This window comes from Gymnodraco acuticeps, unplaced genomic scaffold, assembly GCF_902827175.1.
Source record: "Gymnodraco acuticeps unplaced genomic scaffold, fGymAcu1.1, whole genome shotgun sequence".
Taxonomy (NCBI): domain Eukaryota; kingdom Metazoa; phylum Chordata; class Actinopteri; order Perciformes; family Bathydraconidae; genus Gymnodraco; species Gymnodraco acuticeps.
In genome coordinates this window covers 121,259-146,834 of record NW_022989777.1, presented here as the reverse complement: position 1 = coordinate 146,834, position 25,576 = coordinate 121,259, and the positions used below count along the sequence as shown (strand labels likewise).

General features: G+C 43.2%; 3 protein-coding genes across 5 annotated transcripts in view; all 3 read left to right on the top strand.

Moving 5' to 3' along the window:
- The window catches only part of dars2 (aspartyl-tRNA synthetase 2, mitochondrial), a 48,295-nt gene that overhangs the window by 5,197 nt on the left and 17,522 nt on the right, over positions 1-25,576 (top strand). For all 3 annotated transcript variants that reach the window (XM_034219971.1, XM_034219965.1, XM_034219959.1), the window contains exons 5-11: positions 242-337; positions 414-537; positions 1,420-1,466; positions 1,638-1,744; positions 18,637-18,706; positions 23,728-23,907; positions 25,461-25,568. In XM_034219971.1, the coding sequence (XP_034075862.1) occupies positions 242-337; positions 414-537; positions 1,420-1,466; positions 1,638-1,744; positions 18,637-18,706; positions 23,728-23,907; positions 25,461-25,568 (732 nt within the window). The remainder of the gene's footprint in view (positions 1-241; positions 338-413; positions 538-1,419; positions 1,467-1,637; positions 1,745-18,636; positions 18,707-23,727; positions 23,908-25,460; positions 25,569-25,576) is intronic.
- On the top strand, positions 3,839-5,516 carry LOC117548614 (zinc finger BED domain-containing protein 5-like). The gene is made up of 2 exons (XM_034219983.1): positions 3,839-5,176; positions 5,287-5,516. Exon 1 carries the CDS (start codon positions 3,961-3,963, stop codon positions 4,960-4,962), a length of 1,002 nt encoding a protein of 333 aa, XP_034075874.1. The 5' UTR covers positions 3,839-3,960; the 3' UTR covers positions 4,963-5,176; positions 5,287-5,516.
- On the top strand, positions 7,275-9,523 carry LOC117548621. The gene is made up of 2 exons (XM_034219991.1): positions 7,275-8,961; positions 9,299-9,523. Exons 1-2 carry the CDS (start codon positions 8,357-8,359, stop codon positions 9,498-9,500), a joined length of 807 nt encoding a protein of 268 aa, XP_034075882.1. The 5' UTR covers positions 7,275-8,356; the 3' UTR covers positions 9,501-9,523.

Genomic DNA, 25,576 nt, shown 5'->3' with positions numbered 1-25,576 from the left:
TCATGTAGTAAAACCCGGGAGGGCAAAGTATTGTTCCCACACGTCTGGAACATATGAGTGCATCGCAAAGTCAGCGTAAACCATATCAAGCATGTCATCGCTGAGTAGCTGCAGGATCATTTAGTTTCAAGTTCCCATCTACTGTAAATTGTCTATGTGCTTGCTTTGTGTAGTACTTGGAGTGCCCTTTGTGTATGAAACTGCTGTATAAATCAAGTTTGCTCTGGTTTGATATGAGCAGGGCATGCCAACAGGAGAGATAGAAGTCCTGGCTGAGAGCGTGGAGGTTTTGAACGTGTGCCGCACGTTGCCTTTTGAAATGAAAGACTTTGTCAAAGTAAGTCACTACTTTGCACATTTTAAATTATATTTTATTATTGTTATTAATTATGAATGATTGTGTTTTTGCACAGAAGTCAGAGTCTTTGCGGATGAAGTACCGCTACCTGGACCTGAGGTCGTCTGAGATGCAGAGGAACCTCCGGCTGAGGTCCCAGCTGGTGATGAGGATGAGGGAGTTCCTCTGCAACCAGCACGGTGAGCAGAGCCAGGACCAGGGGGGTTACCTTAGAAGTCATTAGTTACCTGTTAAGAAAAGTAATCAGTAACCTAATCTGAGCTTCAAAATATAAAAGTAATGTAATCTGATTACTTTCAGTTACTTTTGGATTAGCTCAATATCAAATGCAGTGCAAATGAATCCAAGAGAGAAGAAATATCATTTAGATGTTTTTTTTACTGAAGTGCTTTAGGTCAGACATCAGAACAATGTGACCTTAGGAAAGAAGAAACCAAGATATTTAGGATCAGAAACGATTTATTTTATATGAAAAGCTGCCTTTCATGAAGCATATTCATTCAGGAATACATCAGCGATGAAACCCATGAGCACAGACTACAGTTTAACAAAGCAGGAATACAATCAGACAGAAAATGCTCTGTTTTTGTTTAATACACACAGTTACACTCACACACTCTATTGTATGAATGTATAGGTGAATACAAAAAAGAACAAATGAATCAGGATACTTGTATTCGTTCCACAGGGGGGAAATGTACGTGTGACAGCAAGTACAGAGCTTCATATTAATTAAGAAGCATGCATACAAATATTAAAGATAAAAGTAGAAGTTACATCATTTCCTGATAATGTAATCCCGTTTCATGTAATCCATTACTCCTCACACACACACACACACACACACACACACACACACACACACACACACACACACACACACACACACACACACACACACACACACACACACACACCTCAGCATACGGGCCCTGATCAGACTGAAATGAGAGGACTGTGATTAATAGAAGCTGTTCTGTACTTTAGTGTAGGGTTGGCCTGGGTTTTCTCTCAGATGCATGGACGTTATCTAGCTGTCTCTTTTATTCTTCTCATTGTAGGTTTTGTGGATGTGGAAACTCCCACCTTGTTTAAGAGAACACCAGGGGTAAGAAGATCCTTCATTATTTAAATATTCCCGCACAGAATTCAACTCACTTTGCCCATCAAACAGTCGAAGCCTCTGAGAATGTTTCATAATAGAAAGAGATGACTTGTATGTTCTGCTTCCCTCAGAACCATGTGAAGGCCACACTCTGATCATGGTCTTGTGTTTCAGGGAGCCAAAGAGTTTGTGGTTCCGTCCAGAGAGCCGGGCCGCTTCTACTCGCTGCCCCAGAGTCCTCAGCAGTTCAAACAGCTGCTCATGGTGGCCGGGGTCGACAGGTAAGGGCAGAGCTCATCTTATCGGATGTTATTAATGTGCATCTGCTGAGGGGAAACTACAGTTCTCTGTACAGCAGTAAGTAAGCCCATCTACTGTAGATACTTTGCACCGTGCGCTCTTATGGTAAAACATATATTTTTTTTAAATACAATTGTATTTATTACATTACATTGCATTTAGCTGACGCTTTTATCCAAAGCGACTTACAATAAGTGCGTTCGACCAAGAAGACACAACCTTGAAGAAAACAGAATCATATAAGTACATCAGGTTACATAGAGCCAAAACATTTCAAGTGCTACTCAACTGGCTTTAGGTAAGCCAGTCCTTTATTAGTATAAAAGTGCTTTGTTTATAGTTATATCGCTCGAAGTGGAGTCGAAAGAGATGAGTTTTCAGTCTGCGCCGGAAGGTGTGTAAGCTATCTGCTGTCCTGATGTCAATAGGGAGCTCATTCCACCATCCTGGAGCCAGGATAGCAAACCCACGTGTTTTTGCTGATGGGAACTTGGGTCCCCCTCGCAGTGCGGGTGCAGCGAGCCGTTTGGCTGATGCAGAGCGGAGTTTATTTATTATAAACTTGTTAAAAGTTGATAAATCAATTTAGCGAAAATGAAGGCTATTAAAAAGTATTAAACGGCATTTTCCAAGGTATTAAGAAGGTCCACAGCAACGACAACATGAAACACCCTTTATTTTACTGCAACCACATGTCGGGGAAACCCCCTCAAGGCCCCATTCATAGCGCGCCGTCAAATGCTTCTTCTTATTTTAAGTTTCGTTGCCTTGCTCCGTGTGGAAGAGTGTGTGGGGCGCCACTGATGGTGATGAAAGCTGGTTCGAGTGGCACCCACACCTCTAGAATCGCCATTGTCGATGGGGATCAAAAATAAGCCATGTGCAGTAATATAGAAAATCGAGGATGCAACGCATTGGGCCTCGTGATGCATCGGGTTATCGAATTTAATCGAATCGTTGACAGGATAATCGTAATCGAATCGTGAGACCAGTGAAGATGCACAGCCCTACTGTTGTATTCCTTGAAGTTGGTTATTTAATACTGGACAAGTGCTCTCATAATGACTATTAGAATCATTTGTTGGTATTGATTGAATATCTGAGCTGCATGTGCATTGGCACTTCTTTTTGTTTACAGCCAGGCACAGGCAACCATTTTTGACTATACCCATTTGCTGTACTTAATCCCAATTGTACATTCACGTTACTGACTCCTTCATATCCACTTTGATACGGACATTTTTAAGAAACCTTAAATAAAGGAAGGTTTCATTTTGCACCTTACTCCTGTTGTCCATCTCTTTTATGTTATGGCTTGACTGGGGAATCTAGCCATAACAGTATACAGCAGGGGTAGGCAAGTAAGTTTGGCCGTGGGCCAATTTTTTTCTGAGCCACAAGATGGCGGGCCAGAACATAATCAAAGCCTAATTCAAGGAATTGATTTTGGTAAGAGGGCGCAGCGCCCCTGTTCCCCGGTTCAGAAAAAAACTCTGATATCGCTGATAACCCTCCCCATCAACACTCTGATGCGCAGTCAGATCCGCTGATTGGTTCACTGATGATATAGGCGCCCAATCCAGAGCCTCTGGCTAGACCCGCCCGAAGAGAGGCTCGTCCTCTCTAGCCCCATTTCAGTCCCAAAGCCAGGGCTATTATCTGTATTTTAACAGACTTATCTTTTAAATTGAGGTGTATTTATTGTTCTCTTCAAAGTTTATTTTTCACTGAAATCTTAGGGAGGATGGTCCTCCCTTTCCTCAATGGACGAGCCTCCACTGAGTAGAGTTATTAACTAGGTAGCAGTGTTATTTAACATAATTTTATTGTCAAGTATTGTCAAGTTCTCTGTTTTTTTTTGCATTTATTTGAGTGTTTGCCCACATTTGAGAGGCTTGAGGGGCAAAAGTATTGGCTTTCAGAATATAAAACTTGTTCCGGCAAATTCAGATGATAACTATAACTTTGAAGCTTGTAACGGCATAATTACAATCGGAGAACGGAGTAACTTAACGTCACAGCAGGCATAACAACAGCCGGTGTTTCTGGTGAGTGTTTTCCCCGAGAAACAAACACAACACACACAAATGCAAAATTACACAAACACACACACACATACACACGCACACACACACTCGCAAGCTTCCCCCAGACCAGTAATCCAAGATATTTTGATGGAAAGGAGTTCAGGGAAGAGATGCTGTCTCTTATTCCATTAGAAGGGCACACCACTGGGGACGTTATATTTACGAAACTGGAAGAGTTGTTTTGGCTGCATTCATTGTCATTTGAGAGGGTTAACCTAATCGTGACAGACGGGGCTCCTGCTATGGTGGGAAAGCACGGAGGTCTGGTAAGCAGGTTGAAGGAGCACGCCCCCCAAATGCATGGACTGCACTGTCTCATCCACCAGAGTGTCCTTTGCGTCAAACTCAGTGGTGAGCTAAAGGAAGTTATGGACAAAGTGATGCGTGTCATTAATTTTGTCAGGGGTACATCAAGCACCCAGCATCGGCTTTTCCGACAACTTGTGGCTGAGTCAGAAGAGGCCACCCACGATGACCTGCTGCTTCACAATGACGTGCGCTGGTTGAGCAAAGGGAAAGCGTTGGACCGCTTCTGTGCGCTACTGGATGAGGTCAAGGCGTTTCTTAGATTGAGCAAGATTAGGGCAGCAGCTGACCACCTTGCCCTTCTGGGAGACGAAAAGTTAATGTCCAATGTAGCATTTTTAGCGGACATATTTGGCCACCTAAACCAGCTTAACCTGCAGCTACAGGGGAGAGGCAAAACCATAGTGGACATGGTTGAAAAGCTTGAATCCTTCACGAGGAAGCTGGAGTTGTTCGAGTCAGACATATCCACTGGCAGGCTCCTCCATTTCAGTGCACTAAAATCACAGGCACTGGGACAAGTGACAGAGCTGATGGTGGACTTCATCAAGCAGCTACGGGCCAACTTCATGTCAAGGTTTGAGGACTACTCCATCCCAAAAGACATCGCCTTTGTACGCGATCCTCTCACAGTCCGACCGAGTGGAGACTTCACCTCCCAGGCGAAACAAATGATCCCCTCCTTAGACGAGGCTGCATTAGAAATGGAGCTAATTGATTTTCAAACAAGCTCCCTGGTCAGCGATGCGCTCAGAAGTGCGGAGTCTGTGAGTGCCTTTTTGGGTGGGAAGCTCAGAGGAGTATAGCACGATCAAGAGACTCACATGTTATGTGCTCACAATGTTCCCTTCCACCTATACATGCGAGTCGTCCTTTTCTTCAATGAATGTGATAAAGACGCACGAGAGGAATCGATTGACGCATAAAAACCTTGAGAACTGCATGCGGATTAAAGTGACGTCCATATCACCAGATATCCAAAAAATAGCGACCGATGGGAGATGTCAGTTTTCACATTAAGTGAGTACCAAGCCTGTCATAATTGTATTTAATAGCCTAATTATATTTTTGAATGAATGGCTCATTGTAATTATTATCGCTAATGTAGCGTGTTTGCTCTGTCGTTTCAGGAGCATATGCACCACCACTCCTCGCCCTCCATGATCAAGCGGCTTCTCCAATTTTGTTGTCAATGTTTTGCCTGAACTTTGTTACTGTTCACATATAAGTAAACATTACGTTTGAACAGTGGCGAGCCGTGACTTTTATACCTAGGCCCTCTGACCCCCCTTCCCTCGAGAAAAAAAAGAAGAGATATTACGTCACAGCGTATACTTCAGCGGAATATCAAAACAGTGGTCCGGGGTGCAAAACGCATCAATGACAGCGACCCTCTACCACACAAAACAACACCATTTATATAAACACCGATCATGACAGGGCACCCACAGCCAAGGCCTACCTTTGATGATCAAATCACTGAAACACAAAGTCCATCCTCCTGTCCTTTTGGATGAAGCACTTGATGGCGGGTCATTCAGCTGATCCTTTGCCACTCCAGTTTATCATTGGAACTCAATCTTGAAAATGACTCGGTTAATAATTTCGCAACGATGTCATCACTATCACTGAAGTGAGCAATCATGAACGAACTTATGCTAATCATAAATCTATCGATCATAAATCTATCCATCATAAATCTATCGTTTAGATTTATGATTAGAAAATAATAAAAGTAGGGTAGACATGTGGATATTATCCGGCTGAACAAAACGTGCATTTATCTAACAGGTTCGTTTTCCACAGACCTTATTTCGAGCTATTTTCCAAAACCCTATGGAGAAATCCCACTGCTTTCTGTCGAGGGAATCCGAGCGAAGCTTACTTCCGGGTTTTAGGACGCGTCACTGCACCACTTGCATAGACCTCACAGCGGGCGGAACTTGTCATAAAATCCGCGAAAATAAAGCCCGCCCATTTAGAGGGAAGATATGATTGGTCAATTGTACTGTCATTTGACATTACTCTCTCGTTGAGTTACTATAGCTGGCCCTCTGTGAATGTAGAGAGGGACCAACAAGCTCTCCCGTCTTCACATAACTCGCAGAGACGGCATTTAACCCTTCACATTCCAATAGAAACTGAACAGGCAGATTCGAAGGATTTATTTCTTTGGAAATATTATTTTAAATACAATTACATTTAAAGTTATTTTGGTAAAACTAATGAAAAATGTAACAACAAAAAAATATTAAAAAAAACATTTTAAAAAAACCGTTTTTTTTAATGTTTTCAAATATAATTTTTTAGAATATCTTAGGCCCTCACAGAGGGCCCTGACGGCTCGCCACTGCGTTTGAATGATTTAGTGAGCTGGTGTTATATTTTTCAAACCACACACCGAATGTTGGCTATTTCAGCACCACGCGCTGTCCACCTATTGATCCACTATCAGCGTCAGTGCAACCCGCAGCCTGATTGTGCCTGTGCTGTGTGTCATTCACTCTCAACATGGATAAAGTACAATAAGCATTCTTCAGGTGTAGGTAGATTCTCTATTCGGACATTATAGCCTATATGTGCGACTGTCGGTCCGATGTCGCCTGTTGCCGACCCATGGTATACAGTATATGAGCATAGTAGATGTATAATTTATCTGTAGGCTACAAGGGTGGCCCGCATTGCTTGGGCGGCGGCCCGGTGTGTGGGCCGGTGCGTCTGAACGTCCCGGGCTGAATTTGTGTCCCAGTCCGCCCCTGCCGCTCAGTCAGCTTAGTTATCTGTTCTTTGGCACGCTCTCTGCACCGAGGAGCAGCGGAGTCCAGGCGATGCTGCTCCTCCAAGGAAGACACACATGTTCCACTAGCCAAAAAACCGATATCCGGTCACAGAGATCTGCTATTTTAAAGTCAACACATATCGACCCTAAATATAGTCTATATTAAGAACGGAAAAATTCTTAACATATATATCGTTTTTTGTAAACAAATGTGCGAGGGTGATGACGTCAGAGCATCGTCCTATGTGCCGGGCTTAGCCCCGGACAGCCCCGGCCCAATTGAACCCCTGGGTATTTGTGAGGGAGCTCCTATATGGCATTAGCCCGCTGAAGCTCACCAAAGTTTAATATATTTCATAGTTCAAAGTTTTGTCAATTGTTTTGTTTATTGGTCAAATACTGGTTTCTAAGGAGTTTTACTGGAATGAAAGAGCGCAGTCTACAGAAGCAACAAAGCAGCATACTGCATTAAACCTGACCTTGCAGTGTGCGAAAAAGTGCACGTCCCACCGTCCGGGACCTGTTATTCACAACATCGTACAAGTAGCTATTTAAATTGACTTGTCCGATGGACAAGTGACGTTATTCACCCCTTTTTATTGACAAATTATTGATGAATTCAGTTTACAAAAGGCATAACTCATTCGCAAATTGTCCGTGTCCGCCGTTGTTGTTTGCAACCGCTTTACGTTTCCTTTTTACTCACTTACGTCTTGTCGTAAAACTGTGTGAAAATGTAAAATACGATGGCGAAGAAGAAGGTTCTAGTGGCCCCAAGAGGGCAACAAAAGATTTCTTTGGTTTGTACACATAATTCTCACAGTTGTAAAATTGTGTGTTAAGTTAACAAGGAAAATAATTGAAATAAATTCTGTCAGAAAATAGTGGATTAAGGGCTTGAAAGGGGACTTTTATTAATCCCTGTGGGGAAATTCAATAGGCCTAGTTCAAACAGCAACAGGGTAAGGGTGAACAACAGGACAGCACAGATTCACACAGGTTGATCAAATCAAAAATAAAATCGAAGATACAAATAAAAATAATGAAAAACTATGAAATAAGAAATTAATAAAAAAATAATAATAAAAAAGGGGTAGGCCTATGTAAAAAATGTTTTTAAAAAAAAGAAAAAAGGGGGGGATTGAAAGGGGGTCTTTATGTACCAAGGGGCTTGAAAGGTGGCATATCAAATTATTTCAGAAAAAACCCCCAAAAAATGCAGAAAGGTTTGTGGGGAGTCTACGAGTACCTAAAATTCATGTTGCCAAAAATCTATAATTTGTCTGCAAGAACAGGAGTCTGAACAACAGCCTGAACATGCTGAAACGAGTCCTCAGAGAGTCTCAGAGTGTGAGCAGAACGATGACCCCCCCAGTCACGAGAAAGCCTCTGCTAAAAGGCCATGTTCCGTTATCTCACCAATGGCTGGTCCATCTAAAAAGGCCAAGAGTGACATCGCCCTGACACCCAAGAGGAAAAGAACATTTATTGAGACTTGGAAAACCCAGTTTCCATGGGTAAGATGTGTGGACGACATCATGTTCTGTGAGGTCTGCAGAGAATATCCATCCATTGCTGACCACAACAGTAAACTGTACGAGGGTGTCACAGGGTCAAAATGCATTGAGACACTTCAGTCACACGAGTCCAGCAAATATCACCTTCTCTGCATTCAAAGGAAAGAGGTCACAGAGAAAGGCACAGGGCCAATGTTTGTGGCTCTCAAGAAGCAGGCAGAAAATATGGACGACCAACTGAAACCCATGTTCAACACAGCGTTTTATGTCGCCAAACAAAAGCTGCCTTTCCGTTCATTTGAGGGCCTCATCGAACTTCAAGAGAAGAATGGCATTAAAATGCCGACACAGTACCGGAACGATAAGGGGTGCAAGGCATTTGTGCTGGCCATTGCAGAAGTCGATAAGGACAGAGTTTCTGAAGACCTCAAGGCTTCAAGATTCTTTGCTCTGATGGGAGATGGATCCACGGATATATCTGTGACAGAACAGGAGAATGTATATGTTAGGTAATTATTATTTTAAATTATTTTGTAAGTGCATATATTGTCTTATTTAACTTACATTTTATCTCAAAAAGGGCCTTTTGTTTATGAGTCATTAATTCACAATCATTTTATTGATGCATTTTATTAGTTTTAATTTTCAGTTAACTTAAAAGTTTGTAACAGGTAATGTATATACATAAATTGTTTAAAGCAAATGAAGGCGAAGTTGCTTTTTAGTGTTCTTAGTCTTAAAAAAAGGTGAAGGCAACACTGGTGTGGGAAGGTTTATATAAGCCAAATCATTTTACATTTTTTTATTGCACTTTATTGATGTACTTTATTTATTTTCTATCTTCAGCTACGTCAAAGATGGACTTCCAACCACAGAGTTCATTGACATCATGGCTGTAAAGTCAGCTGATGCTAATGGTGTGCTGGCAGCCCTCCTCGAGGCACTACATCATGTCGACCTAACAGATGGAGACATAAAGAAGAAAATAATAGCCTGCACATTTGATGGTGCCAGCGTTAAAGCCCCTGTCACACTGTCCCGAAATTGACACCCGATGGACACACAATAAAGGAAATGTTCAAATTCGGCTGTGATCGTAGCAACATCGAGCCATTCGTGAGGGCATCTAAGCCATTCGTGAGGGCATCTTAAGCCATCGTATGACCGCCGGTGGAGTTTCTCAGGCTCCGGCAGCAACTTCGTGAGCAGCAACTTCGTAAGGCACTCGTGAGGGCATCTTGTCAAATCGTGTCATCTTCGTGTTATTATCGGTGCATTCACCCTCACTCTGATCGGGGCGAATGCCCGATGGCACCGATGATAACAAGATGCCCTCACGATGGCCTTACGAAGGGCACAATTGACACACGAATTCAACACGAAAATGAACCTTCGCAAGGTCCTTCGGCAATTTTTTGGCATGCCAAAGATTTTGCCACCGCTCACGAAGTTGCTGCCGGAGCCTGAGAAACTCCACCAGCGATCATACGATGGCTTAAGATGCCCTCACGAATGGCCCGATGTTGCTACGATCACAGCCGAATTTGAAAATGTCCTTTATCGTGTGTCCATCGGGTTGTTTTATTGCACAACAAAATCATGTAAATATATTATGTAAATAACCCAATTTGTGTTCTGTGAAACTAAAAAGGATATAATATATTATTTTGAAGGAGAGTTTACAGGAAGTTGTTGTTGCTATGGAAACATTACGGAGAAAACGTAATGTTTTCTACATATAAAGACGGATAAAGTAAAGAAAAAAGTCTGAAGATATCAGTACAGTATCATAGTACTGTAACATAATTGTTTTTGGTACTTTCATTGCAGTTGTATGTCTTAAATGTAATGTAAATGTTGCCTTCGTGTGTGGTTCGGGGCCATCTTCGTGCGAAATTCACAATTCCATATTCGTGTGTCCATCGGGTGTCAATTTCGGGACAGTGTGACAGGGGCTTAACCAAGGTGCCAAGGGAGGAGTTATTGTGAAGTTGCGGGAATTGTTGGGGCATGTACTCATTTCGATTTGGTGTGCTCCACATAAGCTGGAGCTGTCGCTCCTAGATGCCACCAAAGCCACTGACTTCGTTGACATCGTAGAGAAAGGAGTGCACCCCATCTACAGATTCTACTATGGATCTGGTAAACGTAGGAGGGAGGTGAATGCCATATCAGCCGTTATAGACGAGGATCCTGTCTATTTCTCAGCACCCTGTGGCACTAGGTGGATGGCGTCAAGACTCCGGGCATACAAGGCTGTAATAAAAAATTACAACTCCGTCATCCTACACATGGAAGAGGCTTCAAACAGAAAAACAGAAGAAGGAGCTAAGTGTGTGGGGTACTTGAAGGTACTGAAGTCTGCAAAGTTTGTTGATGGGCTCCACTTTATGGTAGATGTCTTAGAAGTGTTGGCCAACGTGAGTCTGGCATTCCAGAGTAATGATCTGTTCATTTATGATGTTGATGTAAAGTTGTGTGAGGCCAGGATCAAGTTGGAAGGCCTTAAGCATAATAGAGGTGATGTCTACACTGCCTACATGGCAACCTGCAAGGATGGCAAGTTTGACAGTAAGAACAATGGACACATCACTTCACTGAAAGGAACAGGTATTCCAGAAACAGTGAATAATTTCTTCTTGGAGAATTCTGTGAAGTTCCTAGAAAAGAGATTTTCCTTCCTGAAGGATACCCCTTTCAGTGATTTCCATGTTCTTGACCCCAGGAACGTCCCAAGATCAGACGCACAACTAGCTACATATTAGGGCTGCACGGTATTGAAAAAAACTGACATCGCGGTTTCCCCCCCCCCTGCTGTATATATTGCGTTTTTTTTTAACCTGTTAAACCACAAAGTCCCGGCGGGTACTTTTCTTTTTTTTCACGACAGTGTCTCAGGGGATCATAATATTTAAGAACCTATTAATGTGTTATACCAGATTAACGGAAATAATCTCAGCTAACTGACGATATAAACCATTTTTACCAAAACAAAACACAAGTCTCATAAGAAGCATCTAAATGACCCCTGAGCGAAACATGCTAACGCACTTTGGCACAGAACTCAAGATAAAAGTACCCTTATTATTACTTATCGTAGCTGCACTTACAAGATATCCGATTAAAGCTGAGGTTCCACAGATTATTTAGGTATATAGTATCATCACTGAGTGATCTGAACTCGGACAGGGGAAGCAAACACAGATATCACAACACGTACCTTTACGTAGCTTCTAGGGGAGATGTCTCACCGTAGCTGTCAATCTGATCAAAAGACGTGTTCAATGGCATTACAACGAGAAAGAAAAAGCGCGGCTGAATCGGTTAATCCATAGGGTTTTAACGTCTCTGTATAAAAAAAATGATTTAATTTATAATCCATAATTCCATTTTTATGTAAATATCGCAGAGCAAAAGTTAGCTGCTAATGGTAGCCACCAGAGTGGCTGCTGCTTCCGGTATTGGCTATGTGGCAGTCCAGCGCAGTCTAACACACACACATTATCAAATAAGGAGTGAGAGTGACGCGTAGCCAAAACCGGAAGCTGCATACACTCTGGTGGCTACCATTAGCAGCTAACTGTTGTGCTCCGATTTTTACATAATTATGGATTATAAACAATTGCTTCAAAGCCACAGATACATTATCAATCTATGGATCAACTGATTCAGCCGCGTTTTTTCTTTCTCGTTTTAATGCCATTGAACACGTCTTTTGATCAGATTGACAGCTACGGTGAGACGATCTCCCGTAAAAGGTACGTGTTGTGATGTCTGTGTTTGCTTCCCCTGTTGCGAGATTGGATCGCTTAGATACTATACTTAAATAATCTGTGGAGTCTCAGCTTTAATCGGATATATTGTATGTGCAGTTTCGATAAGTAATAAGGGTATCTTTATTTTGAATTCTGTGCTAAAGTGCGTTAGCATTTGAAAAAAAAAATTAAGAAAACCGCACGTCCCTGCGGTGTGAATACCGCGCATGCGCATACCGCGGTTATCGCCATGACACGGTATATCGTTCAGCCCTACTACATATGGTGATGTTCAGGTTATGATGATGATGACCCACTTCGAGTCCGTTCTCAGTGAGGAGGAGGTAACCAACATCCCTAGACAGTGGCCAGCTCTCAAGGCCAGACTGAAGTACAGGCAGAGGCAGCCCCCCAAGGAGGTCATAAGTGACCTTCTCATTGAGAACCACCCAGATGTGAAGGACGTCCTGGTTCTGGTGTACATCATGGTCACCCTTTCTCCCTCCTCTGCTGCCGTGGAGCGTGGATTTTCCCTCATGAACCTCATAAAAACATCCAGAAAATCCCAGATGACCAATGAAACTCTGGGGTCACTCATGAGGGTCAGCCACATCACCACCACAGTGGCAGAGTTGGACCCAGAGCCAGCCATCCAGAAATGGAAAACATCTGCTAAGACCAAGACAAGAGGTATGTCAAAGCTGCCCCAAAGCTTGCTGCAGTGAACAGAAACTTACCTGTGCCTGTTGCCCCACAGCTCGGTGTGAGGAGAACCAGTGGAGTGCTGCCCCACAGCTCAGGAGACAGCTGCAATGAACAACCACCCTGAGCCTGAAGCCATACATTTCTGCTAGCATGTCTACTAGTCCCACAGAGGAGAAAACATTATATTGTTAGTACTTAGTTGTTTTATCTTATTATTTTATATCTGACATTCATTTGATATGCCTTGATGGTAGAAGTTCAGAAACCAGACACTGTGAACAATATGAACAAATAAACAATAAAATGTTACCTACAGTAACCTAGATTCTTGTGTGCTTTATGTTGATATGTAATCATATTTAAAATAGGTGCAGCAATGCATGCACAAAGTATAGCTATGGACAAGTGAAAAATGTATTCGGACAAGTAAATTGCCAAACTCACTTGTCCATGGACAAGTACTCTCTAAAAACTTTTTCTCACACTGCCTTGACAGAGAGGTTGAAGTTCATGTGGAAAGGAGGCTTCAGTAGTCTGTCTGTTTCATCTCTTGGGAACAATGCCTAAATAGAATACTACTTTCTAATGGTTTCTTTTTCTAATAAACCTTGCATTGGGGTGGTCACACAATTCATTCTCTTGTGCTTTGTTTTATCTGAATTATGATAAGGAGTCATCACAAACTGTTTAGTTGTGCTATCTTACAATCAATACTGTATATAGTAAATGTGAGGTAAAGTGTGTCGCCAATGTAACCGGTTAGAACTCGAAGTGGTGATGAGGTCTTAAAATGTATGGGAAGGGTCTTGAAAAAGGTCTTGCATACCCTGTCTGAGCGCGTACTTTGACTTCCTGTACTCATCCAAATCTCCACCTTTGTTTGCGATAGTGCACGCTTTCAGCTTGGTACGCACCTCGCTGTTTATCCAGGGCTTTTGGTTAGGGAGTGTCCGTACAGTAATCTTCAGTACTACGTCATCGATGCATTTGCCAATGTAGCAATGCCAATGTGTGTTGATGTTGTCATCCTCAAACACACACCACTCCGTCGTTTCAAAGTAAGCTGGCAGCAGTGAGATGTGGTCTGATTTTACCGAAGGGAGGGCGAGCTTTATATCCATGTTGGAAAGGGGAATAAACATGGTCCAGTGTGTTTCCACCATGCAGCTGATGTGTTGGTAGTACTTCGGCAGGACCTTCTTCATGTTGGCAGTGTTAAAATCCACGGCCACAATGAAAGCCGCCTCTGGTCGTGAAGTCTCCGTCCTGTCGATTACACCAGGGGTTCCCAACCTTTATTGTGCCAAGGACCGGCAGATACATTAAAAAAAGATCGCGGACCGGTTGTCAATTTTAACTGATTTGAATATTTACTCACCACCAGCAGGTAGCAACAGAGACTAATTGTATGTAACAGCCTGAACAAATACTAAAACAATATGCAACCAAAACATTAACAACGTTTAAAAAAAAAAAATAACCAGTGTTTTTCGGAAAAAAGGAAAACCAAAAAACCGACTTTATTCGGTTTTTAAACCAAAACGGGAAAACCAGATAAATCAACGTTTTGGTTTTGTTTGTAGGGTTTATGGATAATTCAGTGAATTCTGGGAAAACGAGGTGTGTGTGTGTCATTTATTTTCAGAAGATATTATGATAGTGTCGTTCGTTCCGGTGCACACACACATCATGCGCCTTGGTGACCGGACATCTCCTTCATAAAATGAATAATAGGGGGAATAATCGGGCAGTTCGATATATGTAGAGGTGTGTGTGGTTAACACGTAGCAGCCTGCAGTCACTCTTAAGCTGTTCTGAAGAAGGTAAACACAGAGGCTGAGACCTTATAGGCTGAGCCGCCGAATCCCTCGGAACATCATAAAAGCCATTTTCAACTGTTTTCTGGTGAAAGTTTAACTACTGTAGGCCAGTGGTTCCCAAACTTGTTGTGCCCAAGGCACACCAAAGGACAAGTAAAAATCTCAAGGCACACCTATTGTGCAAAATAGCCCTTATAACACGTGTTATCACTCATATCATGTGAAATATCTGTAAATGTGCATAATTATTTACTAATGCCAAATAAAATGTGACAAAGACAACTATATTACTCATGAAATATTTATTAACGAAATATTTCAGAAATTAATTTGAAACTTTATCAAATTAGGCTTCATCAAAGCAGCAACACACTCATTTAAACCAGACAGGTCACAACATTAAAAATGAGGCAAAGGAAACTCAGCAGAAATTCAGCACAGAGAACTGTCAATGCAAGGAAGCTGCATTGTCCATGGTCCTGAACTACAAATTATAAATGTAACATTTCAGCAATCAGCATTGAAACATGTGCTATTGTAAATATTTTTGCTGACTTACAAATTAGTGAGATACATGTGCCTGTCGGGGTGCACAGCATTTTGTAATCCTTGGTGGCACTGAGGAGAGGGCCACTCGCAAGTCCTGTTCAACAGAGAGCCGTGACCTCCTGTTGTTCTTCATGTAAATCAGAGTAGAGAACGCCAACACCAGAGATGGGGTCGTTACTAAAACAATGTAATATATTACATATTACTTTAAAAAAAAAAAAGAAGCAATATATTACACTACTTTGTTACTATCTACATAAAGTAATTTGTTACTATACTCGCCGAGCACGTAAGAACTGCGCATGCGTGAGTGGCAATAACTTTTCTTACCAGCAGGCGGCGGTAGTGTGTATTTGTCATTCAAAATAGGCAACAACCGGAAGACAGAGAAGAAGAACAGACTACGTGATATAAACAAACAACAAATAGCGTGTGCGGTAGCTTCACCTTAGCATGTGTTCTTTGCAGGTGCTTGTTGAGGTTTGACGTGGTGTTTCCAGCAGTAGATAACAGCTTCTGGCCTGGACACAGTTTGCACCTCACCGTCACATTCCTGTCTATTCTTCGGACAAACTCAAAATAATGGGCATACCTTCACCCCTCGAAAGTTATCGCCATGTTTATGCAGCACTGCACGTGGAGATGTGGACGCGCAAGTCGCGCAGATTACGTACATATAAACCTACAAAGTACTGATATAGTCAATTAAAAAATAATTATTTTTGTGTAGTTGTATACTGCAATAATAACGTATGGTTGTCACAAAATCCCACGGCACACCGTTTGGGAACCACTGCTGTAGGCTACTGGATGAAATAATATGACTGGTATAGGTGCGAAAATTATGATAAAATATTTTTATATATTTATAATTCTGCAAATATTACGATAAACTCACAGCTATTTCGCGGCCCGGCAGTAACACCTCGGGGGTTGGGAACCCCTGGATTACACCAAACAGCTCGTCCAGCGCTGTGTTGTTGTCGGCGTGCGGCGGAACATACACTGCTGTAAGCACAACCGCTGTAAATTCCCTCGGCAGATAGAAAGGCCAGCATCCGCTTGCATGTAGCGGACAAAGTTAAAAGCACACACCCAAATGTAAACAAACACTGAAATATAATGAAGAAAATGCAGAGTTGGAGAAGAGCCAAAGACACGGGAGCATCGCTGGAGACATTTTCTTTACATGGCTGACCCTGAGGTGCTTCTGGGTCATTTCACTCCGTTTGAAACCTTCCTAAGATAACGGAACATTTGAATGCAACCTTTTTGTTTGTGATGATCTGCACATGCTCATCACTGAAAAATACACATACGTTTGATATGTTTTAGCTTTTTGCCTGTATTTGATAGTCAGATACCACTTTTGTCGTTATTTCAAAGTATTTGTTGTTAAACCTAGAGTATTATATACACTATTATACACATTTTATATTTGCACTTCAACATGCTATACTCAATATCCCAGATGGATGTAATTATCAACATTCAAATCAATTCAAATAGCTTTATTAGCATGATCATAATGACATACTGAATTGCCAAAGCTTAGTACAATTGCGACATCTATACATAAATATACATTTGAAATGTGCCGTTAAGTTCCTAAACATTTTTGAACAAATGCTAATATAGGATGTTTTCTTTACAGGGAAAACAATATACAGTGGGGCAAAAAGGTATTTAGTCAGCCACCAATTGTGCAAGTTCTCCCACTTAAAAAGATAAGAGAGGCCTGTAATTTTCATCCGAGGTATACCTCAACTATGAGAGACAGAATGAGAAAAAAAAAATCCAGAAAATCACATTGTCTGATTTTTAAAGAATGTATTTGCAAATTATGGTGGAAAATAAGTATTTGGTGAATAACAAAAGTTCATCTCAATACGTTGTTATATACCCTTTGTTGGCAATGACAGAGGTCAAACGTTTTCTGTAAGTCTTCACAAGGTTTTCACACACTGTTGCTGGTATTTTGGCCCATTCCTCCATGCAGATCTCCTCTAGAGCAGTGATGTTTTGGGGCTGTCGCTGGGCAACACGGACTTTCAACTCCCTCCAAAGATTTTCTATGGTGTTGAGATCTGGAGACTGGCTAGGCCACTCCAGGACCTTTAAATGCTTCTTACGAAGCCACTCTTTCGTTGCCCGGGCGGTGTGTTTGGGATCATTGTCATGCTGAAAGACCGAGCCACGTTTAATCTTCAATGCCCTTGCTGATGGAAGGAGGTTGTCACTCAAAATCTCACGATACATGGCCCCATTCATTCTTTCCTTTACACGGATCAGTCGTCCTGGTCCCTTTGCAGAAAAACAGCCCCAAAGCATGATGTTTCCACCCCCATGTTTCACAGTAGGTATGGTGTTCTTTGGATGCAACTCAGCATTCTTTCTCCTCCAAACACGTCTAGTTGAGTTTTTACCAAAAAGTTCTATTTTGGTTTCATCTGACCATATGACATTCTCCCAATCCTCTTCTGGATCATCTAAATGCTCTCGAGCAAACTTCAGACGGGCCTGGACATGTACTGGCTTAAGCAGGGGGACACATCTGGCACTGCAGGATTTGAGTCCCTGGCGGCGTAGTGTGTTACTGATGGTAGCCTTTGTTACTTTGGTCCCAGCTCTCTGCAGGTCATTGACTAGGTCCCCCTGTCTGGTTCTGGGATTTTTGCTCATCGTTCTTGTGATCATTTTGACCCCACGGGGTGAGATCTTGCGTGGAGCCCCAGATCGAGGGAGATTATCAGTGGTCTTGTATGTCTTCCATTTTCTAATAATTGCTCCCACAGTTGATTTCTTCACACCAAGCTGCTTACCTATTGCAGATTCAGTCTTCCCAGCCTGGTGCAGGTCTACAATTGTGTTTCTGGTGTCCTTTGACAGCTCTTTGGTCTTGGCCATAGTGGAGTTTGGAGTGTGACTGTTTGAGGTTGTGGACAGGTGTCTTTTATACTGATAACGAGTTCAAACAGGTGCCATTAATACAGTTAACGAGTGGAGGACAGAGGAGGCTCTTAAAGAAGAAGTTACAGGTCTGTGAGAGCCAGACATCTTGTTTGTTTGTAGGTGACCAAATATTTATTTTACCGAGGAATTTACCAATTCATTAATTAAAAATCCTACAATGTGATTTCCTGGATTCTGTCCCCCCATTCTGTCTCTCATAGTTGAAGTGTACATAGGATGAAAATTACAGGCCTCTCATCTTTTTAAGTGGGAGAACTTGCACAATTGGTGGCTGACTAAATACTTGTTTGCCCCACTGTACTTTTTGAACATGAACTAGAAAGTTGATGGAAAGAAAAAGTGAAGGTGAGTTATAACATCCTTTGTCTTCGCTGTGTGGCAGGTACTTCCAGGTTGCTCGTTGCTACCGAGATGAAGGCTCCAGACCAGACCGGCAGCCGGAGTTCACTCAGGTAGGACGGAGGACACAATGCACCCACACAGCAGGACTTATGTTGAGACTATACTGTTCTTTTTATTTCCTTAGTGGTTGGTATTTCAGCCGAACATTTCAAATCTAGTCAGGGAACTTACCAAACTGTAAAATCTAAGTACTAACCTGTTTACATACATGCTGTTTGTTCCTACCCTCTGATACAACTCACAGGAGTGTTTCCTAAAAAAAGCACGCCTCAGGATGGAGGAGGGTCACATCGTCATGCCTGTAAACCGTTAATATTACAGTGACTTCAACAATCCTCTAGAAAACTCACTATTTAATTATTTTAAGGAACGAAAACTACCTGAACACCGCAGCATCAGGAGAAAGACAACCAGACACTTTGCAGACCTACTTCTCCTGCATTACGTGCACATTAGTGTTGCAACATTCTCTTGCACTATTTGATTTGATTTATATTCAGTTTATTCTTTCAGTATTTTTATTGTTTTGTGTCTTAATATATATTTATGCTGCATTGTTGGAGGAGCATGGGAGTTCAGATGTTCATTGCTATATCAGAAGATTCAAGATTCAAAGATTTATTGTCATACACAACTAAGGTGTAGTTATGCAATGAATGAAAAATGTAGGTCAAAGGTTCCTCAACAGTGCAATTACAAGACATACATTTTCATAAAAATATAATAAAATTGTCCCAAAAAAAAAAAATAGTAGTGCAAGCTCAGGTGTTTAACAGTCTTATGGCCTGTGGGATGAAACTGTCTCTGAATCTGGTGGTTTTAGTCCTGATGCTGCGGTAACGCCTGCCAGACGGCAGCAGACAGAACAGTTTGTGGCTGGGGTGATGGGGGTCTTTTATAAACCTGAGGGCTTTCTTCCTGAGCCGCTGGGAGTAGAGGTCCTCCATGGATGGCAGCTCCGTCCTGGTGATGTTCTGTGCAGTTTTCACCACCCTCTGTAAAGCCTTACGATTTAGGGCGGTGCAGCTGCCGTACCAGGCCGTGATGCAGCCAGTCAGGATGCTCTCTATGGAGCGCCTGTAGAAGGTCAGAATCCTCTCTATGGTGCACCTGTAGAAGGTCAGGATGCTCTCTATGGTGCACCTGTAGAAGGTCAGGATCCTCTCTATGGTGCACCTGTAGAAGGTCAGGATCCTCTCTATGGAGCACCTGTAGAAGGTCAGGATCCTCTCTATGGAGCACCTGTAGAAGGTCAGGATGCTCTCTATGGAGCACCTGTAGAAGGTCAGGATCCTCTCTATGGTGCACCTGTAGATGGTCAGGATCCTCTCTATGGTGCACCTGTAGAAGGTCAGGATCCTCTCTATGGAGCACCTGTAGAAGGTCAGGATCCTCTCTATGGTGCACCTGCAGAAGGTCAGGATGCTCTCTATGGTGCACCTGTAGAAGGTCAGGATGCTCTCTATGGTGCACCTGTAGAAGGTCAGGATCCTCTCTATGGAGCACCTGTAGAAGGTCAGGATGCTCTCTATGGAGCACCTGTAGAAGGTCAGGATGCTCTCTATGGTGCACCTGTAGAAGGTCAGGATGCTCTCTATGGAGCACCTGTAGAAGGTCAGGATCCTCTCTATGGTGCACCTGTAGAAGGTCAGGATGCTCTCTATGGAGCACCTGTAGAAGGTCAGGATCCTCTCTATGGTGCACCTGTAGAAGGTCAGGATGCTCTCTATGGAGCACCTGTAGAAAGTCAGGATCCTCTCTATGGAGCACCTGTAGAAGGTCAGGATGCTCTCTATGGAGCACCTGTAGAAGGTCAGGATGCTCTCTATGGAGCACCTGTAGAAGGTCAGGATCCTCTCTATGGAGCACCTATAGAAGGTCAGGATCCTCTCTATGGAGCACCTGTAGAAGGTCAGGATGCTCTCTATGGTGCACCTGTAGAAGGTCAGGATGCTCTCTATGGAGCACCTGTAGAAGGTCAGGATCCTCTCTATGGTGCACCTGTAGAAGGTCAGGATGCTCTCTATGGAGCACCTGTAGAAGGTCAGGATCCTCTCTATGGTGCACCTGTAGAAGGTCAGGATCCTCTCTATGGTGCACCTGTAGAAGGTCAGGATGCTCTCTATGGTGCACCTGTAGAAGGTCAGGATGCTCTCTATGGAGCACCTGTAGAAGGTCAGGATCCTCTCTATGGAGCACCTGTAGAAGGTCAGGATGCTCTCTATGGTGCACCTGTAGAAGGTCAGGATGCTCTCTATGGTGCACCTGTAGAAGGTCAGGATCCTCTCTATGGAGCACCTGTAGAAGGTCAGGATGCTCTCTATGGAGCACCTGTAGAAGGTCAGGATGCTCTCTATGGTGCACCTGTAGAAGGTCAGGATGCTCTCTATGGAGCACCTGTAGAAGGTCAGGATCCTCTCTATGGTGCACCTGTAGAAGGTCAGGATGCTCTCTATGGAGCACCTGTAGAAGGTCAGGATCCTCTCTATGGTGCACCTGTAGAAGGTCAGGATGCTCTCTATGGAGCACCTGTAGAAAGTCAGGATCCTCTCTATGGAGCACCTGTAGAAGGTCAGGATGCTCTCTATGGAGCACCTGTAGAAGGTCAGGATGCTCTCTATGGAGCACCTGTAGAAGGTCAGGATCCTCTCTATGGAGCACCTATAGAAGGTCAGGATCCTCTCTATGGAGCACCTGTAGAAGGTCAGGATGCTCTCTATGGTGCACCTGTAGAAGGTCAGGATGCTCTCTATGGAGCACCTGTAGAAGGTCAGGATCCTCTCTATGGTGCACCTGTAGAAGGTCAGGATGCTCTCTATGGAGCACCTGTAGAAGGTCAGGATCCTCTCTATGGTGCACCTGTAGAAGGTCAGGATCCTCTCTATGGTGCACCTGTAGAAGGTCAGGATGCTCTCTATGGTGCACCTGTAGAAGGTCAGGATGCTCTCTATGGAGCACCTGTAGAAGGTCAGGATCCTCTCTATGGAGCACCTGTAGAAGGTCAGGATCCTCTCTATGGAGCACCTGTAGAAGGTCAGGATGCTCTCTATGGTGCACCTGTAGAAGGTCAGGATCCTCTCTATGGAGCACCTGTATGAGGTCAGGATCCTCTCTATGGAGCACCTGTAGAAGGTCAGGATCCTCTCTATGGAGCACCTGTATGAGGTCAGGATCCTCTCTATGGAGCACCTGTAGAAGGTCAGGATCCTCTCTATGGAGCACCTGTAGAAGGTCAGGATCCTCTCTATGGAGCACCTGTATGAGGTCAGGATGCTCTCTATGGTGCACCTGTAGAAGGTCAGGATCCTCTCTATGGTGCACCTGTAGAAGGTCAGGATCCTCTCTATGGAGCACCTGTAGAAGGTCAGGATCCTCTCTATGGTGCACCTGCAGAAGGTCAGGATGCTCTCTATGGTGCACCTGTAGAAGGTCAGGATGCTCTCTATGGTGCACCTGTAGAAGGTCAGGATCCTCTCTATGGAGCACCTGTAGAAGGTCAGGATGCTCTCTATGGAGCACCTGTAGAAGGTCAGGATGCTCTCTATGGTGCACCTGTAGAAGGTCAGGATCCTCTCTATGGTGCACCTGTAGAAGGTCAGGATGCTCTCTATGGAGCACCTGTAGAAGGTCAGGATCCTCTCTATGGTGCACCTGTAGAAGGTCAGGATGCTCTCTATGGAGCACCTGTAGAAGGTCAGGATCCTCTCTATGGTGCACCTGTAGAAGGTCAGGATGCTCTCTATGGAGCACCTGTAGAAGGTCAGGATCCTCTCTATGGTGCACCTGTAGAAGGTCAGGATGCTCTCTATGGAGCACCTGTAGAAGGTCAGGATCCTCTCTATGGAGCACCTGTAGAAGGTCAGGATCCTCTCTATGGTGCACCTGTAGAAGGTCAGGATGCTCTCTATGGAGCACCTGTAGAAGGTCAGGATCCTCTCTATGGTGCACCTGTAGAAGGTCAGGATGCTCTCTATGGAGCACCTGTAGAAGGTCAGGATCCTCTCTATGGAGCACCTGTAGAAGGTCAGGATGCTCTCTATGGAGCACCTGTAGAAGGTCAGGATGCTCTCTATGGAGCACCTGTAGAAGGTCAGGATCCTCTCTATGGAGCACCTGTAGAAGGTCAGGATCCTCTCTATGGAGCACCTGTAGAAGGTCAGGATCCTCTCTATGGAGCACCTGTAGAAGGTCAGGATCCTCTCTATGGAGCACCTGTAGAAGGTCAGGATGCTCTCTATGGAGCACCTGTAGAAGGTCAGGATGCTCTCTATGGTGCACCTGTAGAAGGTCAGGGTCCTCTCTATGGTGCACCTGTAGAAGGTCAGGATGCTCTCTATGGAGCACCTGTAGAAGGTCAGGATCCTCTCTATGTAGCACCTGTAGAAGGTCAGGATCCTCTCTATGGTGCACCTGTAGAAGGTCAGGATGCTCTCTATGGAGCACCTTTAGAAGGTCAGGATCCTCTCTATGGAGCACCTGTAGAAGGTCAGGATGCTCTCTATGGAGCACCTGTAGAAGGTCAGGATACTCTCTATGGAGCACCTGTAGAAGGTCAGGATCCTCTCTATGGTGCACCTGTAGAAGGTCAGGATGCTCTCTATGGTGCACCTGTAGAAGGTCAGGATGCTCTCTATGGTGCACCTGTAGAAGGTCAGGATGCTCTCTATGGTGCACCTGTAGAAGGTCAGGATGCTCTCTATGGTGCACCTGTAGAAGTTGCAGAGTATGTCTGTGTCCATGTCAAACCTCTGCAGGTTCACTGTAACTACTGTGCATATGACAATAAAGCCTTTGAATCTTAAATCTGGTCAGATGTAGGAAAAGATCATGGTTTGTGTCAAAATATGAACTTTTGTCATGGAACATATACTTATGTTAACCAACGTTACGTAGGATATATTACTTTAACTCTACGTACATCATTTAAAATAACTCAATCTTGACTTTTCACATGGGACATGAAAAGCGCTGACCTGGGTGAAAATAGCTAACTGCACTTTTTCCTGGTTTTTGCCTAGACTTTACGAGTTAGTAAGAGTTCTGATGTGTGTTTTCCCATCATCTCTCTCAGGTAGACATAGAAATGTCTTTTGTGGAGCAGGCAGGCATCCTGGCCCTGGTGGAGGGGCTGTTAGCTTACTCCTGGCCTGCAGAGAAAGGTCCCGTCCAGGTTCCTTTCCAAGCCATGACGTATGAGGATGCCATGCGCGACTACGGTGTGGACAAGCCTGACACCAGGTTCTGCATGAAGGTGAGTTGTTTGAGTTTTATTTACATTTGTTTGTTTCTGAAATCCTCCTTGATGCCTAGATGTCAGAGCTGTCAACAACGTGACTTAAAGTTAGTTAGTGTTTACTTCCTGTCAGCCTGCTTCTGCTCTTACTGTTAGTGTTTACTTCCTGTCTGCCTTCTTCTAGTGATTCATCTGACATCCAGTGCTCTGTCTTTTAACCTCTTTCTTTCCCTTCTTTGATCCTCCTCAGCAATGGTCATTAGTTTGCGTGGCAGTAACCTCTGAAATGTCCAAATTGACAAATTAGAATTGAGTATTCAACTCAGCCGTGTAACAATTACTAATATTACCCTTCTCACTAAATTGTATTGCTACGACTAGAGATGAACCTTGTTTTTCATATGTTGGATCATTTGTCCATTTGGACTTGCAATTATAAACTAAGTTCACAGCTCTGCACTGCAGCTTTTAAATAACAGTTTTTATGTGGTCTCAAACACAAAGCTTGCCAAAATGTCTCCAGCTGGTTTATTTGAGGTGAGATAACATGGGGCTTAAGTTTGGGTAATGTCCACTCTCTGTTTGTTTTACACATCCTGGATCTCACAGGGAGTGTCCAGGCTGCACTGGGTCACACAGGGGATGCTGTTTACTGGCTCTGGTAACTCTGGTGAACACAGCTAGTGTTCATGGGACAGAGACAAGCACCATAATTAAAACATGACAGGAGCACTACCGGGCAGAAAATGTGAAATGTACAAAGAACCGCATTGTTCATCTAGGAACACTTCTCCAGATATTAGGAGATTACTAAAGTAAGGGGCTATAAATGAGTTTTTAATTGTGTATGAATACAACATATTTTTGGCATTTTCAACATGCTCAGTATTGTGTTTGTATTATCTGATGAACAATCTATTACTGTGTGAATATGTAATGCTCCAAAAAAATAAAATAACTGTTTGTTCTGCCAAATCTGAGATCAAGAAGAGGTGAAGAAAGAAGCCTGTTGGACTTATAATGTTTTATTTACCAGAGCCATTTTAGTTTTTGACCTATAGTGATGGAATTTGCGTTTGAAAAGCAACCTATGTTCCACATTGAAACACAACAATTATTTTAAAGTTTTATGTTTTTTTAAACACCGTGATACTCAGTGTTTTTTATTAGCTTTTTTAATTTGTTAATGTTACGATTTTCTCTTTTTGTCGAATCAATGTATTACATGTACATTTATGTGTTTATGATATGTGTTCTGTTTGATTAATAAACAGGGCTGTAATTGTGATGGGGCTCTGTTAGAGCAGAAGCATGGGGGTGAACTGTACCTAACTGTATCTGTTATGAATTACATTATTAAGACTTAAAATAAAAAATTGTATAAATAATAATAATTCTAAGAAATGTTACGTTATTTCTAATTGAGCCATAAGAGCCCAATGAGTGGTGTTTTTAACCATGAATTCATCCGTTAATAATCAATTATGACAGTAAGTGTATGTTCAGGATGGTGTGAACATGACTGTGGAGTTGTCTGAATCTCTCTCTGTTCTCTCTCTCTCCGTGTCCAGCTGATGGACCTCAGTCCGGTTTTCTCATCCACTCAAGCAGAGTTCCTCAGATCAGCTCTCAGCAAACCAGCAGGCTCCGTTCAGGCCATCTGCGTCCCCAGTGGAGCGGTGAGGAA